At 41.6% G+C, this 21,881-nt stretch overlaps 1 protein-coding gene across 2 annotated transcripts in view; it reads right to left on the reverse strand.

The window, feature by feature from the left end:
- lmo3 (LIM domain only 3) overlaps window positions 1–21,229 on the reverse strand; it is a gene marked incomplete at both ends in the record, with an annotated part of 56,033 nt that extends 34,804 nt beyond the window's left edge. Inside the window, 2 exons of one of the 2 annotated variants that reach the window (XM_083906625.1) lie at window positions 17,011–17,224; window positions 21,190–21,229. In XM_083906625.1, the coding sequence (XP_083762751.1) occupies window positions 17,011–17,224; window positions 21,190–21,214 (239 nt within the window). Of the gene's footprint in view, window positions 1–17,010; window positions 17,225–21,189 lie in introns of those variants that run through there. The other variant, XM_083906624.1, reaches the window with a different exon arrangement.
- Window positions 21,230–21,881: the final 652 nt, after the last annotated feature.

Here is a 21,881-nt window from a genome sequence, read left to right on the forward strand (position 1 = left end):
GAATTTAACGCAAAACGAGTCAATATTCATTATAAGGAGGTGTGCCTGGTTGTTGGGGAAAGGAGGGGAGGGGAGGGGTGGGGTGGAGGGGGGGAGGGTTGTGATTCGCACCCAGTGCGGGACATGTGATTTACAATATTGCAAAGTATCGGGGGATGATGGATGTGTTCAATTGCACAAAGTAACTGACACAATGAATTTTTCATTACCCTGGTGGATATGTTTGGGACTAGCCTCTGCGTGAGATAAGGCCGCTGATGAAACACAGAGCTGAGGATGTATATCAGCTGCTCCTCAGGGCCGTATCAAGCCCAGTCCTCATGTGTAGGCGGGTGTTTTTGAAAACTTGAAAGGTGTTTGAAGGTTGCTCGCTGCGTTTTTGGCCTTTTATAAACATGCAAACTCTGGATTATGTATCTGAAAATGTGAAAACAGGTTGCTGGAGACATTGAATGATGCTAAAGTAGCAGCCTAGCCTTCTTTATTACTATGCACTGATTTCCAAAGACTGGGTCAGGAACCATAAATGGGTCACGGGAAATTATTTTTGGGTCCCAACAACACATTTATGATTTTTTATGAAGATTATTGTGTACATGTTTTAAATAACATGTAATAGCAATGATTAATTTTTCTCATTCCCTAAATTATCCACAAATATATATATATATATTCCAATATAATCTGTTATTCATACATTTTTGTTGAAGTAATACAATGACACATACGCTGATACTGTGGCCTTCAGTATGTAGCCCAAGGACTGAAAGAGGAGGAGCTCCACATCTTCACATCAACAGTTTTTTTTTTGTGTGTGTTATTTTTTTTTAAAAACACACCATATACTGGAGGTGAAAGTGAAAATGAGGACACCTAAAGTGTCACCACTGATTCGTCATGTCACATGGGAAAGTGTACACACACTGGTACTCTACTGTAAGCACAACAGGTCAAGGTTAAAGCAGTGGAGTGGTTCTGTAAACTGTGCTTACAGATGACAGGGACACGTGTTTTTCTTCATAATATAATGCCCTGTGATAAAATAGACAACTTCTTGGCTTCAGCTTGTCATTATGAGGTTAAAACTGATTCTGGTAATATCTCGCACTCCCAGCTCAACGCCAAATGACTACCACCTCCTCAGCTTTGAGCCAAGGTACATTTTTTTCACCAACAAATTGGTGAATTTTTTTTAAATGATACTCTGTAGCCTATATTAAAAATTTAGTCATTCTTATCAAAGTGTCTGAAATACTTATATCCATATTATTTGCAGATAATGAATTATTTGTTTTCAAAAAATGTTTTTACACCAATTAGGTGAAATTGGATAATTTCCCACGGCACACCTGACGATCTCTCACGGCACACTAGTGTGCCACGGCTCACTGGTTGAAGACACTGTATTAGTCTAAGAGCAGCTTCAAATGACCAAATACAGAAATGGAAAATAATCAGAGGGACAATTTTTAAATTCCTGTAAAAATGGGGGGGGGGAAACATCAAATGACAATTCAGATATATGATGAAAATCATAAAATAGCATTTTAAGGAAACAAATATAAAAGATTATTAACAAATAAATAGTTATAGTTCAAATAAAACCAGATTTATATAAAAATGTCTACAGTAAAAATATAATTATACCTGCAGACATGTGGTAAGCCAGCATGTAAGGTCAGATCCAAAAAAATTAAAATTTAAGATCAAAAGTGGGAGGGTTGTGAGAGAGTGAGATAACACAGAACTAATAATGATAATATTAATCAGTGCTTAACTTCTATAAAAAGAGAAGAGTAGTAAAATGTCAGCACATGTAGTTCAGATGCACTTTTCCTCAAAAAGATGTTATCTTTTCCTGTCTGAAAACTGCCTTCATTTTCACCATCATAAACTTCCAAAGATGTATATTAAAGTCAAATCACATATAATAGAATAAAACAAAGCGTCTCTTGTACCTCGGCACATGGTTAGATCACTGCTCTGGTTACATGCCAAGATGTTTTACCAGCGGTGGAAGATACCAAGTCCAAATACGTATCTGACAGAGGATCAGCTTCCTTTCACTGGCATCTCCGAGGCAAGAGAATCTTAATAAAAAAAGACACCATCCTCTCACTGGCTGTGTGTGGGAGAAATCATTCTAGCAGAACATCAAATTCCCATCAAATCCTCCCAAAAGCAAACAACAAAACGAAAGTGCAGATGAATTTTGTCAGGCCTTTTTCATTGAGGCATGAAAATAACAGAGGTATAGGTGTGATAACTGCACAGGGAGGATCCTCCTCCTCCCCGTCCTGTCTCTCTGCACAGATCCTATCAAATCTGTGCACCCACCGCAGCAGGGAGTCAACAGGCGAAGCTGTTGTGCTGTTGGAGGTTAAAGGTCTGATATGCAACACGACACACAACAAGATGTGAAGGAAACGCATATGACGCATGTAAATATAAAGTAGAGCGCGCTGAACAGAGAGTGGTGTTATGTCAATAAAAAAAGAATGTTGTCATTTGGTTTGAAAAGTGCAGCCCAGGAAGAAGCCACCAGGGGGCGACTCTGCTGGTATGGAATTCAGCTTGAATGGAAGTCTGTCGGAAAATGAGCCAATATCTCACTTGTTTCATGGTAAATGTTTATGGTAAAAGAATATATAATATAGTCTTGATGACCACTCAGTGGTGCTTTGCACCCATTTTTACCCATTTAGAAGAATGTATTTTGATATGTTAGATGGAAGCCAGCCTTTGAAAAATAGATGTTCATCTGAAACTATAATAATACAATTTTATTTGCTAGCGCAGATTCAATGCACAAAAACACCCGTTCACACAATGAGCATGCAACAGTGGAGAGGACAAAACCAGGCTCAGATTGTATGAGCATCTGCCATCGACCAGTTGGGGTAGGATAGAGAAGGTGCGGGGGGGGGGGGGGGGGGGGTACCTTCAGGGCCGTGTTGCTAAATATGCACCCATACTCTCCACTTCCTACCTGCAAAGCCAAAAAAGGCTATAAAAGCCCCCCCAACTTATAGAGATGTCCCATAATTTGGCTGGTGATTAGCATTTCGCCAGTTTTCCCTCACTGGACAACCCCCCCCCCCCCCCCCCCCCCCCCCGCCACACACACACACACATGCACCCACTGGCTCTGGACTCAGCAGCCGTTTGAATTTAATGCTGCCATCGCACGTTTAACGACAACGCAGGGGTGCAGAGAAAGAAATCATAGCCCTGACCAGCTTATATTCCAAGTAAAGGTGTTCTCCGGATGGTGACATCTTAATTTTTCACCTCCTTAGTATGTCTCTCTCTCTCTCTCTCTCTCTCTCTCTCTTTCCCCCCATACATTATTCTTGCTTTAAGCAGCATGTCTGCTCAAAGGGAAAAGAAAAAAAAAAAAACAGAGGGCTGGGGGGTGGAGGTGGTGTTGTTTTACAACTCAGACCGTCGCAGCCTACTTGCCTTGCCCGGGGTTCTTTTCAAGGAGCAGTCTTAGGTGACCCCTCTGCCTGGCAGTTATTAATAATAACATGTGCCGGGGAATAGTTCACCTTGTAGCGCTGAGGCCGCCTCGCCGCTCTGTGCACCTGTACATCTGGCCTCATACAGAGGGGTCTCCAGGGGGATAGAGAAAGAGGAGTGAGCTGGGTAAAGGATATGTATGTGTGTGTGTGTGTGTGTGTCTTTACTAGGCTGTGAGGACCGATTCGGGCTCAAACCCATTATTGTGGGAACATGTTTTCAGATTATCAAATGGATTTTTTTTTTTTGGGTTACAGCTATATTTTGGGTTCAGATTATGTTGGTTGGTCAGACTGTTTTCAGACCCACAAATGGCTCGCAGGAGATTTGATTCGGGTCACCGAATAAACGTTGAGTACATTTTCACGTGTTTCTCCTAATAACTGTGAGTGTTATGATAGCAGTTTTTTTCGGATCCCGTGTTGCCCAGCGACACAGAGCGTTATGTGATATGTTTTATGTCAAGACAGCCAAACGGCTGAAAACAAGTTGGACTATGACTGTAAACACAGAAAAGTGTCCATGAAACGTTTCAAAGGAGAATTTTACTGCTCAGAAAACATATATATTAGGTGGATAAGATTAGTTTTCAAATGTAGATGGTTAGTTTAAGGTTAGGTGTGGGCTTTATGGTTACATTTTGGGATCAGGCAATGTTTCGGCTGTTCAAATGAATGGAACTCAATGCACAGCCCTAAGTATAATAGCTGTGCAAATGTCTGTGTGTGTCACAGTGAAAGCTGTATAGGAAGCAAGTGAACGAAAGCAAAAAGACACAAAAGACATCAATGTTTCCCCTCCTATGAACTGTATGGTAATTAGCATGAGGTAATCATCTATGTGCTTTCTAAAGTGAAGGAGAGTCTGATTAGCGGCATCACAGAAGGCCAAAAGGGCTTGAGAGGGAGATGGAGAGGCACGGCGTGTGTGTGTGTGTGTGTGTGTGTGTGTGTGTGTGTCAAGATGAAGGCATAAGAAGGTAAAGTGGCAAGGCTGACAAACTGAGTGCCGCATTCTCCACCTCGAGGTCCCATTAAAAGCGCGCGCAGGAGAGGGCCCTTTGTGAATGCTGAGTGCTCTATTGTAATAACAAACAGCGGAGACAGGATTCAATCTGGTGCCTGAATGAACCAATGCGATCCCGGCAAATCTGCCACCCCCCCCTCCGAAACATCCACCTTCCACCCTCCTCGAGTGCTCCGGGGATTCAAATAAATTAATGGCTGCTTCTTGTTGAGGCCTCGGAAAAAACATTTTGTCCTCAGAGGAGTCTTTTGAGCTGAAGATGAAGCTACACACACACACACAATACATCACACGACTTAACCTCAAGTGGCAGATGTGCCACGTCGCATAATTAACAGCGTTGATATTAACAAATGGGAATGCACACGTTGTGCGGAATTGCACAATTGGATGAGTTAGGGGGGATTTTATTTTTTTCTCAGCATGTGAGAGACTTTTTTTTTTATTAGATTTAGCCAGCGCACTTCTGTGCCCAAACAAAGAAGAAAAAACTGTGGCACGGCACAAGGACAGAGTAAGTAATGATGGTGGCATTCACTGGCACAGTTGGCACTGTAACCTTTTTGGAGAGCCGCATCCTTCAACACAAAATACTCCTCCTCCTCCTCCTCCTCCCTCGGAGAGAGGAAAAAGACACAATTAGAGCCAGGTGCAGTCGGAGGAGACACGGAGAGAGAGAAACCTTTCTTTGACGCCGTGCGCTCGCTGAAGTCGACCTAGTATCCGTTAAACAGGCAAGTGAAGAGCTAAACAGGTCCTTCAGCCAACTAAATTAAAGGTGTCCTTGATTCACACAGCAGCTTTCATGACACTTCAACTGCTGCTGCTGGGCCATTCTTTAAGATAAAGCATCGATGTGATTGGTCCTCAGGACAGGCCGAGCTAAGCTGCTCTGTGCCGGCTCACAGTGCGCACTGAGCGTCCACAGAGGCGGAGCTGATCACCGCCGACAACGTCGCTGCCAAACTATAAATACGTCATATCTTAATACAAACAGCACATGTTTAGACTCTAAATGGCCAATTTCTCGCCCCAAATTATCTTAAAACTGCGTTCCGTGACGCAGAAAAGTGAGAAACGGCCACTGTTTCAACAACAACAGTCTTTCTCTCTCGGACGCCATTGCTCACTGTAGCCAAAAGCACAACAACCTTGCACAGCAAGTTTTTTATTATTATTAATCATCAGTTAAACCTGCATTGTTTACTTTTTTTTTTAATTGTTGTAAATGTAAATTGAATGTCTCTGTTTGGTCTTTGTGAAGAGAAATGATGCGCCATTATTTGTATGCTTCATCTGAAACAACAGGCAGTGCAATTAGACCATGACTGAGAGAGAGCGTTTGTGTGTATACAGCAGCATTACAGGGGCGGGCGGGGGCAAGAGGCATTTATCTGGTCATACTGCTGAGCAACCGGGGATGTTTGAGCAACGGAATTAACTTCTGAACGTTTTCAGTCAAACTCCAACCTGTTTGTAGGCGTCTCACTTTACTAGCACAATATTGCTGTTGTCCTCGCATGAATGAGGCACTTCCTGTGAATGTCTAGACACCACAATACTGAGAAACACAGAGAACTCATGTGTGAACTAAGTTTGAACACTCATTTATATTGGGGCGACATGGTGGAATATAGGCGAGCACTGTTGCCTTGCAACAAAAAGACCCAGGTTCATGACCCAGTCCGATAGAGGGCCTTTCTGCGTGGAGTTTACATGTTCTCCCCACAATGAATACATGTAAACATAAAAGAGTAACTACAATTTTAAGTAAATATTTAGTTCTAGGTTGCAACTAAGAACTAGAATAGACCTAACTTGTCATTATGATGTTAAAACTGATAGCACGCAATCCCTTATAGGCTGAGCTTTCACTGTTTTTCTCTTCGTCAGTGAGACACAGATATCTTAATTTATGTCACAAAGGATAGCTGAAATATTGAAGACAACATCATTCCAGCAGAAGGCTAACTATCAAGTTTTTCACGCTGTGGTGTTCAGTGGTACAGTACCTGTGTCCATACCTGCTTTTTGCTACTGCCACGTCTTTGCAACAGTGACCAAATATGGACACAGGGGTCGTATGCCTTGAGTTTTCGGATAACAGTGAAGAAGGCCCTGGAGTCTTCGACGAGTTAAGTTGAAAGAATTTTTTTTGAAAATACTTGGCCAAGGAGAACAGAGGCATCATCAAAACAGGCATGCACACAGCCTGACGCTACCTCCGAATCTGAAGTTTTCAAGATGACACACACTCATCTGTCTCATGCCCTTTCACATGAATCAGAAAGACACAAACGCTCTCTGGAATAATCTGCTCGCGGCGCCAACATTATCTGTGTTTTGGTTTTTCAGCGAGGCTCTGACACACGCAAAACACACAATAGCTTCCTCTTGGAGCGACCTTGAAACTAGCTCAGTCTGTACAAGAACATGTTAATCCTAAGTACTGGATATTCAACTAGCAGTGGCTCAATGTTTATGATGTTCACGCTTAAGACTGAGGGTCAATAATTTCCCCCACAAAAGTGACATTTTTCAAAATAAATGTCTAATAGAAATAATTATTTGTTATGCGATCAAGAGGCAGCAGGATTTTTTTTTTTTAAATAGCAGAGGAGGAAGTCAGGTAGTGGAGGACATCATGCTAAAAAGTCATAACCTTGAATACCTTCAGTGCCGTTGGCTTAGCAGAAAGAATGTAGTGTGTTAACACTCTCTCAATGCTCTCTACCATTTCCTCCTCCATTTTTTATTGGTTTAAACTTTGGATTCGTGTGGATTCCATAGAAAACCTCCACTTTCCACTGAAAAACCTCACTGAAAACCAGCTAGCTTGTTCTTTTCATCATGGTGACACAGGATAGCAGGCTTCGTTTAAAGCTCGACCCATGCCTCAATAAAAGACTTATTTTAAGGCTACACGGGCCAACTTAGTGTTACTTTTGCAATTATACACTTGTACGAATATACATAGGCCTATGGGTGGTATATTCTACTGCAGTGTAGCATTCCCTACACCAGTGTTTTTCAACCAGTGAGAGATCGTCAGGTGTGCCGTGGGAAATTATCCAATTTCACCTAATTGGTCTAAAAACATTTTTTTAAAAAACAAATAATAAATTATCTGCAAATAAAATGGATATAAATATTCAAGACACTTTGATAAGAATTACTAAATTGCTAATATAGGCTAGAGTATCATTTTTTTTTTAAATTTGTTTGGTGGTGTGCCTCGTGATTTTCTTCAATGAAAAAAATGTACCTTAGCTCAAAAAACATTGAAAAACACTGCCCTACACTACATTATAAAGTACTGAATCAGAAGTTTTCGTAAATTCTGGTGCCACTGACCAGAGTAACACCGACTAACACCCTTCAGTGTTAGTCGGGAAGAGAACAGAACATCTGCGTATAGTCATTAGAGAGAGAGAGGATGCCCTGAATCTTTCAGCCTGCAGAGAATCAGGGAGGATGAAGAGCTATGACAAACTACACCCAGCTTCCCTCAAGTCTCCCTGGAGCTCAGCTATCATCAAGTGGGTGGAATCTTTGCAGTGGAGCTATATTATTATCACAATTGGCTTGTTGCCTCAATATTAACATAATGTGAGACTTTGATGTTGTGATATCCTTAATAACAAGAGCATACATTGAATGTGTTATTTTGATGGTGTTGGGTAATTAAGAGTCATTTATATATAGGTAGGAAACTGTCTTGTCTGGTCTGGTGTTTCTCCCAGAGGTGGAAAAAAATGTTGGACTCGAAAGGCTAACGCTGCGCTTTCAGCCATTGAAGTGTTCCGCACAAAAAAATTGTCTGATGAATCAAAATCCGACTCCGACTTGCAGTTGAACAATGTACATCCATTTATTTTATTCACAAAGCTTCTTAGTGCCCTGTAACCACCTGACCATTCTACTTACCTACCCATCTACATACAAATGACCACGAATAACCTTACAATAAATCTAGTCATCAATACATTAATATATTTCTAGCACAAGATCATCTCAATCTCATTTGAAATCGAGTATGAATCTGGACAGAATTTACTTGTTGTGAGCAGTGGACGTAGATCAAAATGCATCTGTACACACATGGATAGACAACCAATCAGACCAATGAATGGAAAACATGTCAACAAATGTGTTGTAGTTTTCTAGGAGTGATGGCTATCGAGTAATAGTGTGTAAGAACTTTTGCTCAAGGTGGCTCTGTGGAGCAAGTCACTTAAAATAGAAGCAACAGCTGAATCCAAAGGCAGGTTCTCTTCGGTGGCCTCCATGTTGGATGTGTACAAAATCTGCTCTACGCTGTTTCTCTGAGGTCATCATGTTAAGCCCGCCTCTAGTGCACCAGGGGCAAAAACACACTTGACTATGAATTAAGAGTTTTGGCATGAAAAATAAGAAAGTTAAGGACAGGGTGTTAGTGTTAAGCCCAATTTATACTCCTGCGTAGGTCACGCAGAGTCCTCTGTGTCGTAGGAGAGCCTGTCGTAGAGCCTCTGCGTCGTCTCCGACTGCACAAAATATTTTGTCCGTCACTCCGTCAAGGGACAACGGAGACAGCAAGAGCTGCGATTGGTCCTCAGGACAGGCCGAGCGAAGCTGCTCTGTGCCGGCTCACAGTGCGCACTGAGCGTCCACAGAGGCGGAGCTGATCACCGCCGACAACGTCGCTGCCAAACTATAAATACGTCATATCCTAATACAAACAGCACATGTTTAGAGTCTAAATGGCCAATTTATCACCTAAAATTATCTTAAAACTGCGTTCCGTGACGCAGAAAAGTGAGAAACGGCCACTGTCTTTCAGTCTTTCTCTCTCGGACGCCATTGCTCACTGTAGCCAAAAGCACAACAACCTTGCACAGCGACCCCTACTGATCGGGTGGGAAATTGCAGCGCATATCCGTCAGTATTAAGTATGAAGGCTCGAGGTGTCTCCGTGGTGACGCAGTTGGATAACGCATACGCAGTCGGAGAAGTATAATGTGGCCTTTAATCAGGCAGTACATGGATGGACAGATGGATATGTAGGTAGATAGTTGGTACAGTATGTAGAGTGCCATGGCTGCCCATTGTAGTTAGTAATTGGGCTTTTAACTGGAGGATTTCCCCTTCAACTGCCTGCTAGATCAAGGGCTGGGTACCCCTCAGCAACCAATCCCCTTTGCTCATTGTTAATTGGACACTCAGCCAGTAGGGGCCACATCCAATGTACTTTTAGTGCCGGTCCCAAGAATGCATAAATGAGAGAGTTTTTGTCAGCAAGGGCATCTGGCATAACATTTCTGCCAGATCAAAATATGCAGATCATCCCGAAAGAAAGAGAAGCCAAAAGGAAAATAAAAAAAAGACTACTAACAACAACACAATCACAGTGATCTACATCTTTATGTAGCTCAACAACTGATTCTGAATCACGTCTGTGTCTGTATTTGACTGCCTTGCGAGTAAACACATACAGTTTACTCACCTTTTTCCCTCTCAAAAATGCTATGACACGTGTTCATGAGGGAGAATGTATCTAAAGAGATTTCAGAGAAGGACAGATGAGCGGCAGACAGCCCCAATGCCTGTTCCCTTCACTCACTGCTGGTCCTCACAGATAAAGCTTGACTTGATGTCACGTCGGCGCCTGATGCCGACAACACAAATTGACAATGCTTCACAAGCCCGGGCGCGAGATGAAGAATAAGATACATTTTTTTTTCACTTACATTTACATATATGGTTATACAAACGTGTCTGTGGACCGCAAAGTTGATTCTGGAGGAGAGAAAATGTAAGTTATTACACCAGACCGTGCTCAACATGTTGGTTATCTCTCACTGATAGCCAGCTTTCCGTTAATACATGCAGCCATGTTGACAGCTCTGCCAGTTTGCTTGCATTTACAATCTTACTAAAACCGCTGTAGAGGAAAATTGAAGTTGGATTAAAGAAAAAAAAAAAATATGAATGAATAGATAGATAAATAAATAAGTGTTCTCCTAGTGCTGTCTTTAAAATGGATGTGTGGAATTTACAGTTTTTCATTAACCGATGCCCAAAAGCTTTTTTAAAACCATGGCCTTGGAGCTAGAACTGTGTGTGTGTGTGTGTGTGGCACTCAAGCAGGCCCCTGTACACCACAGTCCTCATATTCTTTTTTTTTTTTTTACTATCTGTCTGTCTGTCTGTCTGTCTGTCTGCTCTCCTGCCTCCTCTGGGCTTTCAAACATTATCGCTGCGTGCTGTGAAAATCACACATCAGCATAAGCAGCAGCAGCAGCAGCAGCAGCAGCAGCAGCAGCAGCAGCAGCAGCGGCGCATCATTACTGCCGTCGTCAATGGGAGTTTTGCTTTCAAGGGACTCATTTGTTGATTAAAACGTTCTCGCTGAATTTGTCCACATTCAGACGGAGCGCAAAATTCACTCGAGTAGATCTCACCTGTAATTAGGTTTGTGGCTGCGTGTTTACAAGAGGTATGGCTTCGTTTTTGCACAGACACACCAAAGTGTGTGTGTGTCTCCTACAACCGTATGTTCCCACCTAAATTAAGGGACCAACCATTTTAATTATTTACATGTTACACAAAAACTCATATATCACCAATGGTAATGTGTTGCAATGTATGCACATGTTTATCTCCATCTCCACTCCAAGACCAGGGTGAACACGATCGTTTCTTCTTGGCCTGCTCTATTATTGCCAGAGATGCTATTATACATATTCATTTTCTTGCCTTTAGCCTAGCCCTTAGCAGTGATTTGTGGTTTGTCAGAATATCTAAATGTTTGAGAAAATAGTAACCACTGTAACATAATCAATTGATGGTGCCATCAATTGGGACTTGTAAAGTTGCACATATGATATAGTAAGTTTTGAACAATGACAATGACAGCGTGCGGGTAATGCTAACATAACAAAGTGAACAATGACGGGGGGAAAAACTTTGTCCACAAGGAAACTTTCTCTCATTAAGTTGAAATCTAAAATCGTACGTTTAGCGTACATGTAAACATACCGAGTGATGATGACAACATAAGAGGGCAGTCAAACGGACTCATTGCGTACACATGATAAACACAAACTTACATCAAACACAACAATCCCTCACAACGTATCCACCACGAGTTGCTAACTAATCGTGAATCAGCGGTTACCATTGACGTGACAACCCGTTTTTCTGCCACTACGAATTAAACATATTTATTCAATGTAATACAATCTCACTCCCTAAAGAATTAGAGCACTTCAGGGTTCACATGCTAAGAAATTGTGAATTGCACCAAGTGAGATGCACAGATACCCATAGTTTATGCACTTTAGCCCAATTTATACTTCTGCGTAAAGTGCTCTGCGTAGGCTACGTAGAGACTCTGCGTCGACGCAGAGACTGTCGAAGAGCCTCTGCGTAGTCAACGTCTGCACGAAATATTTTTTAAGTGTCCGTCACTCCGTCAAGGGACTACGGAGACGGCAAGAGCTGCGATTGGTCCTCAGGACAGGCCGAGCTAAGCTGCTCTGTGCCGGCTCTCAGTGCGCTCCGGGCGTCCTGACAGAGGCGGAGCTGATCCCCGCCGATAACGCCGCTGCCGAACTATAAATACGTCATATCTTAACACACACAGCACATGTTTAGACTCTAAATGGCCAATTTCTAGCCTCAAATTATCTTAAAACTGCGTTCCGTGACACAGAAAAGTGAGAAACGGCCACTGTTTCAACAACAACAGTCTTTCTCTCTCTTTCTTTCTCGGACGCCATTGCTTACTGTAGCCAGAAGCACAACAACCTTGCGCAGCGACCCCTACTGATCGGGCGGGAAATTGCATCGAGTGTCCGTCAGACGGATAACGCATACGCAGTCGGAGAAGTATAATGTGGCCTTTTCTCATAATGGTGCAGTTGCTGTGGATTAAACTAATCAGCCGTTCTTGGGGCCCCTCTTAGCTCCACAAAAACACATGTATATGTCTGTCGAAGCAGATATCTCCATCACTATCGGTGGTTTGTCAAAAGAAAGATGTAATCTAGGACAAAATGTGATACTTTCCAAATGTAATTGAAAATGCAGTTTTGAGAAAATAGGATTCAACACACACATAAATGCTTCTCTTTCCTTCCTATTTGATGACAAAAGGACTGTCTTTCCATTCCTGTATCTAGTTCACCTTTTCCTCCGTTTGCCTGGAGGATTATTATTATTTCTCTGCTGGCAGATCACGTCCCTCATGGTTGTAGACCCCTGAAGAATTCTGTTACTCCTGATTATGCCGGGTCTAATAACACGCCACCCTTCTAAGCAGAGTACGATTGACTCGGGGAAGAGGGTGGGAGGAGGGGGGGGGGGGGGTGTATAATGAAGGCCCAAATAAATTCCTTTTAAGCCAATGGAATATAAAAATGGGCTAAATGTGAAGTCATCTTTTTTTCCCTCCTCCTCCTGTCACTAACCTGGGCTGACAGACTCAGATAAACATAAGTAGGAATAGTATGCTCCGTGTCGCCTTTTTAGTGACTGTGTGTGTGTGCGTATTGTGATGTCGCTGCAATCGACTGGCGCCCGATTGACAGACGGAGCCAGGCTGTTCTTTGTTGCTCTGCAGATCAGTTGAGGACGGCCGCCGTTTGCTATACCCTTGCCGTTCATTAGCCGGCCGTGTGAAGATGTCAGAGTTTCATTCGCGGGGGTGGGGCCCACACGTGCAATATATTGCAAAAGTCAAGTCGATTTCCATCTCCTTGTACGTTGGAGATGAAAGAACGAACATTACAGAGGCTTCCGCTGCACAGCGACGAGCAGGGATGGACAAACGCATCTCGGAATCGACATTACAATGAGACACTGAAGCACGATAGTGTCCAGAGCAGCAAATGTATTAATAAATGCAAAAACCTGGCTTTACGCATAAGTATTGTGGGGCTACCCCACCAAATGCCCCAACAAATACTCCTGCTATTTGCAAAAATAAATGTCATATTTTTTTTAATTCATCTATTATTAGATTAAATTGCTTCAGTTCGTTTATGTTCTTGTTGCCAAAAGATATCATAAAAAGTCCCAGACAAATATGTTCCACCATTTCTCAATGATGTGCATTTGTTTGTGACTATTATCAACAGTGGATTAATACACATTTATGAAAATATTAAAAATACAATTGTGTGTGAATGGCATGTAAAGCATATGTATTACACACACACACACACACACACCCATGTTTGTCGTCCATAAACTACATAATCACTCAGATGTCTCACAACCAACTACAACATCAGCCCTCAGGAGAAAAATGGTCTCATACTCACAATCTGTAATAAAGCTACATTTTCATGTAAAAAACAAAAAAACATTTCTGTTAACATAATCTGTCAACACGGAGACACGATTCCCTTGATAACTTCTGAGAAACACATGTCAGTAAAATCTGATAAGACAGGTTGATTCATTCTGGGAATAATCTCACCTGCTGTTTACAGACAGTGTTTTAATGGCTCTATCCGTCATTTTGACCATAGAAACACAATGCACGGTCATAACAGTAAGAGTTTACTATTACTGTAAATAAAATAAAAAAAACATGAAAGAGAATTTGAATTTGGTGTAGTAAATTATGAAATGACACATTTGTTAAATAAAGGATTGGTCAACTGTGATGTTAATTTAAAACTTAGCCTTAATGCAAAGGCTTTACATTTAAATTTCACAATAAATGACATTATTACCAGTTCCACAAGCTTTAACTGTGATCATTTACAATACAGATCATAAAGCTATGGTGGCTAAGTGGTAGAGCTAAATTCTAAGTTGCACCAAAAAACAGAATATAAATACAGACCTTTTAGCGCATTTGTTTTTGATAACTATAGGCATGGCTATTATATGACATTTTTTACCAAGTCTTGTGTCACTTAAATGTTGAATTTCTTTAGCTAAATGACTGGCATGTTGTTTTTCGTCATTACTGCGTTTTGAAGCTAGCAGCTTAGCATTAGCCGTTTACCAACAGCTAGGTATGTGTGTATGTTTTTGAACATGCTAATAAAGAAACATTAGGTGTGGTAAGTTTTACATCACAATTTTTTTACATCTCTTTACAACCAAATTGACGCCGCTACTTCTGAAAAACGTTGTTGTTTTACCACAATTGACGATGTGCAAATGTTGCTAAATGTAAGCTAACTTCTTAACTTCCAGTCGGGTTGTTAGTTTTAACTTTTTAAGGTATCATGAATGTTTACAACTGTCTTTTTTTTTAGTAGTTAGCCCTGAGGAATGAAAGAAGTGTGTTTCCATTTCAGCATTGTGAGAGGCTATATTTGTTAAATGGTTTCGGTAACTTCTGCAAAAACTGACTGTATCATTGGCTGACAGCTTACTGAGAGAAAAAACAGGAAGTGACCATGCATATAGTTCAAGACCAAACTTTGGAATATTTGGGTGTCTTTTTATGGAGCGGATGGTGTGAACATAACCAGGTGTCAAAACCTACCACAGATTTGCAATCACTTTATCATCATCTCTCTACCTCATACATATGGAATATGCAACAGAGTGGAGATATATTCTATTCACTCAGAGAGCCAAGTTTAAATGTGACTCAACATTACTCAGAGTGCCTAAATGGAATCACGAGCCACATTTGCAGGTTTAAAACACTATCTTGTTGACACTTGTTCATTGTGCACCATTTTAGTTCAGATGGTTTGATTGTGGGTTTCTTTCGGTCTGTTTTAATGTGCAATTTTCATTCACAAACAACCTTCAAACATCTTAAAAAAAATCACTAAAAGGTTTTCGACACTTGAGCAAGTTGAAAAAGTTGGCGCTTTGATTAAAGGTAAAAGCAAATAAGCGCAATGAAAACAGATTCAGTGAATGAAGAATGACATTTAATAATCATGGCAGCCTCCGCGCTTAATGCAGGAACCAAATATCAATAATAATAGATAATAGATTAAAGCAGCAACAAAATGTCTATCAACAGCTACTTCTAATTCAAGTTGCTTTTCCTTATTCTATGTGGTGGCCACCTGTCGCTATCTGACTTTTTTTCTTTATTCATGCTTAAAATTTGCATAATTAATAAAATTTCATCTGGTGTTGCTGATTTTGTAGAACACAATGCAATGGCGCCATATGTAAGAATGTGGCCAAAAACGGTTGCTACACTCAAATTTAAAATACCGAGGTCTTTTAGGTTTGGTTTTCTGACGTAACTGGCAACCCGTGGTTGCTCGGCAGCTGAGACTCTACAGACTGCAATGATTGGTAGACGGCGGTAGGTGGCGCCACATGCCAAAACATGATTTCCAAACATGATTTGCAGTCTGCAAAATATTTTTTTAATGCAAATAATTTGTCTGTACTGTTGTTGTTGTTGAGTTCAGTTTGTTATATGAACATTATTCCTGAGTCTCTGTGACATATTAGGAGGATTTTATGGGAAGTTGCTTTAGATTTATTACATAATGCACCTTTAACTATTGTTGACAAAAAAGCAATAAGAAGATTCTGTTTAAATGTGTGATACTTCCTTGTGCCTGATCGCAGAATGACAAACTGTATTTCAAGATGCCAAAGCTCTGCACTCCCACCAAAAAAAAGATGATATTTACTTGTATTTTTGCATGTTACACAACAAAAACAACAACAGTTTTTGCATTTAATGAATTCCACTCAGTGTTGGCAGAGATGCAAATGAAAGCACTAACTTTACACCTACAAGCAGCAACAGTAAAGGCTGCAATCACTTCCTTTAAACACTGAAATAACCAGATCCATTTTTCTCACATTATAGTCAGAATGTAAAGCGCGGTGTCCACGTGTGATATCACTTGACACGTCTGAACCTATATTGTGTTGATATTTATATCAAAATTTAAATGGCACACAATGAAAATACAGCGAGGTGAATTAATGAGTCAGAGTAAAACGCCGGTGTTGCCACCCACTGTCGGTAAAAAGACGTCAGTTCCACTGAAGAAGAAAAAACCCACACACTTCACTGATGAGCTGGATTTCTCTCCTGTAACCAGCTGTCATATTTTTTTTTTTTTCTAAATGTTCCTACATGTATATTTTACACTCCATTAAAATCTTGTTGTCTATTATATAAACCAAACCATGCCTTTATTTCCAAATATCCTCAGGAAAAAAAAGGTGCTGCAACCAGGTGAGAAACTAATTAGTGACTTTAAACAGAAGATGATACAAAAAAAAAATTTATTTATAGGAAATGGGGTCACACGACACGACACTCCAGGGAGATTGATACTGATATGAGCTAATAAGGGGAAAATAATGTGTTTCTAAGAAGTTAACTAATTAAAAGAAGTCACGTAGAGTAAACAAACACCATCTGATAATTCACGTGTCGCATTTGCTGCGGCGTAATTGCTGGATTACGGGTAAATTCAAACAGCGTGTCACACAGCGCCAGAACAACGGCGCGTCTCTTACCGTAGATAGTCTCTCCGGCACAGGATGAGGTTGGCTTTGGTGTAGAGTGTGGAGCCCACCTCGCCCAGCCTGCAGTCGCAGCAGGCACACTTGAGGCAGTCTTCATGCCAGTACTTATCGAGGGCCTTCAGCAGGTAGCGGTCCTTGATCTTCCGGTTGCAGCCGGCACAGCCTTTTGGCTTGGTGTCCGGCTGGACGGAGAGCATTTGTATACCTGGGAGAAGACACACGAGCAGAGGGAGAAAGAGACGGTTTGAGTGGTCAGACAACACCAGCACAGAGACAGAGAGGAGAGGACACACAACTTCCTCTTAGAGACGCTGTGACATTTACAAAATGAAGCTGAAAAAGCAGAAGAGCACTCAAAGTAGTTGGTGATTTATTTATACTAATATTGTTTTCGAAAATCTCTGTTTAAAAAAATGCATTCATTCATCCATGATGGTGTACCTGTTTAAAATAATATTACTTCATATTACAGAAATTGCAGTAAAAAAAAAAAAGGCCAAGTGTTATATTTGACGAATTGACGAAATTTAATTTTGAGATTACTTATTCCCTTTGTGAATTATATGAAAAATATCAAACTACTAGGTGGTGAGACAACGTCAGGGAGCTGGGATGATGGTGACATACGCAGAACTACGTGTGTACGAACAATCGTGGACGACGTTTTTCACCCTCCTGCACGAGAACGTTGTCAAACACTGTGGAACGACAGAAGTGACTGTAACGCTGCACACACCACGACCTGTCATTCTTATTTGTGCACTATTGTTTACATCTGTGTAAACAACATTTCTTTAATTTCTTTATTTTGCTGTAGTTGTGAACGCATTTGAATACACAACACAATGAAAAACGGTATAGAATTGTACTACTAAAAAGCAGGTACTGCAAACAAAGTGTTTGCCCACAATGCTCTTTCTTTTCTTTTCTTAGTGGTATACATATTTCAATAACATATTTTCCCACAATGCATTGCACAAAAGAAGAGGAACAACTTTAAGTTATTTTCTCTTTTGTTTCTTTTCCTGTAGTAGCGTGCACATTTTAATACACAACAAAAACGTAACTGTATGATTTGAAACGGCCTCACTTTTACATAAAAATAAATCTGAAATCTTTTTTTTTTTGTCCTACTGTATTGCAGTGCGTATTTTCCCACAATGCAGTGCACAAAGAGACTGTAAGACAGCTGCATAAAGTCAAAACATATCTAAAAATGGCGGTTTAAAATAGCATGTATATAAATACATACATATATTATTTATGTGGGACACAGAACATTTCTGAGTTTGACACCTCACACCTGATTCAATCTAAATCTGTTTAAAGGTAAAAACGTATTATCTTCGCTGAGGTTTGTTGAATATTTGGAGGAAATCTGAGTAAAGCATAATTCACACTGACCAGCGGTGACATGAACAACAACAACAAAAAGAGCAAAAAGTCAGTTAAGCTGGTGTGAGGTAAATGCCTCTAACTAGTTTCTGCTAGAAGAAAATGTGCTGGGTGTGACGACGAAGAAGAGGAAGAGAGGAGGGGGAAAGAAAAGAAGAAGTGTCGTGATGAGATGGCTACACTAACAGCACAAGTGTCCACGTGTTCACGGCACCACGCGGACACAAAAGCCACAGTTTCACTGTTTTTCCTTCTTCTTCTTCTTCTTCTTTCTCTTTTTCCCCCCTTTCTTTTCTTTTTACACGTTGACCTTCTGTGTTTAAAGGGGGCGTGGCCACAGGCGAGGAGCTTTGCAGCGGGCCGCATTGTTTGGCCTGAGCTGACCGTGGAAAGCCTTTGTGGCCAGTGGGCAGGAGGAGGAGGAGGAGGAGGAGGAGGAGGAGGCTCCAACCCAATGTGGCTCCGCACCAGGCTGGAATTAGTATTCTCCTACGATTCCCCCGAGGACACACACACACACCCCCCACTCCCCTTTGTCCTCCTTTCACACACACACACACAAAGTACTTCTTACAGTATACTTTCAGTTATTTCTGAAACACTAAAACTTTGCCTTTTAGCAACAGTTGTCAGTCTGAAGTATTCACACAAACCATACATTTACTACTGAAGAAGTTCCCCATTTTTCCTTGGTTTACACGACATTTTACCAATTAGGAACTTTAAAGTTCAATGGTTTTTAGGTTAAACTTTATCCACGAGGTGAAAACCTGTCAAAAAAGTAAAATACAAATTAAAAAGAGGACCGTTCTCAGCTGCATTTGGCACAAACTGTGAAGCATATACAACTACGACTGCAAATACAACTGCTCTGCTGATTATTTTCTTGATTAAACAAGTACTTTAAAATATCAGAAACTGTTCAAAAATGTTTACCAAACTTGGAATTGATGATCTTCTTAAATATTTTTTTTTTTTTTAAATCCACAAACCACAATGAATCTGTTCTAACGATTTTTTTTGTTGTATAGAGGAAAGAAACAGGAAAACCTTCACATTTAAGAAGCTGAAAAATCAGAGAGCTCATTTAATTCATGGAGAGACAAAAATCGGTCAAACAAATGAAAGAATTCTCAAAATAGTGGATTCATTTAGAAATCGATTATAGTCGTTGCAGCCATTTTCTACAACTATTTAATATTATCATATTTGTTTTTATAATAGTCTGACAACTTAATGCTGTAAATGACAAATCTATAGCGGATGATTTTATTATGGAAATACACAAAAACACTAGGCGCCAATGAGGAAAACTGCACCCACTGTATATTTTTGTTTTTAAAAAAGGAAAATAATTGACAATGTTGCAGTAAATGATGCAGGGTTCAAGTGAGTTGTAAACGAAAATACACTCACAGTTAATGTTAAATTGAACTTGTTCAGTTATGTTTAAACACTTTAAAACTACAAGAATTAAGACTTATCCAGAGTGTGGTCCCATTAGAAAATTTTGATAACTTTTTTACCCTTTTTATGCTATAGTGACACTGTGTTCATCAATGTGGGAACACCAACAATTCATTTAGTTCATTCAAACCTCAAAACCTTCAGCTGTTTCTTGCTGACGCATGTTTTAAAGTTTTTTATTTCTCGATGTGGGAAAAAGAAAATGTGCATCTAACTGATTCCCTTCACCTGCTGTAGTTTCTGTTCGAACTCGTGCGTGTGTTCAGTAAAGGATTGTTTGCTCAGTCAGAATCCAACAGTGCCGTCAGTGCATTGCGCAGCTCTGGGCTGTTGATCTGTTAATTGGCTGGATTTGAGACAAACGCCGCGCGCGCCGCACACGCGGCAGCCGCTCTGCCGCCGCGCCTGTTCAGCGGCACTGATGCGGTCCCGCCGCGTAACCGCCGCAAACTCTCTGGAGTAAAGTCCTGCTCTTTACCCCCGTCTTATTTCTTTTCTTTGCTTTTTTTTTTGTATACTGTGCGATCAACTCGACGATGAAGGAGACAAGCATGGCAGGAATTCGACCGCTTCTCCTCTATTTGCCATGCAGGAGGAGGAGGAGGAGGAGGAGGAGGAGTCCGGAACAAAAGCTTCATTTCCCATGAAGGAAAAGCAAATCACAGCTGCTCATTGCCTTAATGGCTCCGATTCCATTTGCTCCCGCGTACTTCCACTTTCATTCCGCCGCTGCTGCTGCCTCTGCTGCCGCCACATGTATCACCAACATCCTCCAGATGATGATGCTCATCGTGATGATGATGATGATGATGATGATGGAGAGGGGGGGGGGGCTTCTCTGCTTCTCTCAGCCCCAGCTGTTTGGCATGAGAGCGGAGATGCTGACATTTTCACCCTATCAGTTTAATTACTGTTGCCATGGCAGCGGCGCGCTCGTAAAGGCCAGTAACGGATTTAACACACACACACACACACACACACACACACACACACTCAATTTGCAGTGCAGCTCTTTCAGTTGCGTTCTCTCGCGTGCGCACGCATCAGCTGCACGAGCACAGTGCATTCACAACACAAACAAACCGGCGCATCCATGTTTTGGCGAGAGGTTATCGGGAGGTGGAGAGAGAGAGAGAGAGAAGAGAGAGCGGCAGCAGCAGCAGCGACAGCAGCGGGTCAGAAGCAGAGGGATGCTGGAACTTGGTCGTCACCCACGCACACTCACACACACACACACACACGCGCGCGCGCGCGCGGACACAAAACGTGGCGTTCGCGCGCAAGCCGAGAAAACAGAAGGCGTCTTACCGAAACTTTTCTCCCTTTTCTGCATTTGTTGAGCCGCTGAAGCAGCCGAAGCACCACCATGCAAGCCCCCGAAGCCGCCTGGGGAAAACGTCCGGAGAGCAGCAGCTTATGCAGCTATGTGTGTGTATACTCACATATATGTATGCTACACATATAGATGTCTAATATAGACCGATATCTGCAGACAGACAGACAGACAGACTGGGGATTGGGGCTTTTGTTGCGCGCGAGAGAGAGAGAGAGAGAGAGAGAGAGAGAGGGGAACAATCCAGCACGGCGATCAGAGGCGAATGAAAAGAAGTCGGGGAGGAGGGGTGGACAGAGAGAGAGAGAGAGAGAGAGAGAGAGAGAGAGAGAGAGAGAGAGAGAGAGAGAGAGAGAGAGAGAGAGAGAGAGAGAGACACTCCCCTCCCCTCTCTCTCTCTCTCTCTCTCTGTGTGTGTGTGTGTGTTTCCTCGCCGTCGGGCGTCACAGAGTCCGGAGCTCCGCGCACGCTTGGCGGAGAGACGCGAGGCATGCAGCGGAGGATACACATAGGCAGCAAATAAATACATAAATAAATAAATACATGAAGGTATAATAATATTACATTCTAATCAACCGTACAATAATCACAGTGCTTTTCCCGACGCGCGACAAAACACAGCTCTCCATCCTCTCTGAACGCACCGCGCGTAAAGGGAAACGCGGTT

The sequence above is a fragment of the Microchirus variegatus genome (assembly GCF_963457635.1).
Source record: "Microchirus variegatus genome assembly, chromosome: 20".
Classification (NCBI taxonomy): domain Eukaryota; kingdom Metazoa; phylum Chordata; class Actinopteri; order Pleuronectiformes; family Soleidae; genus Microchirus; species Microchirus variegatus.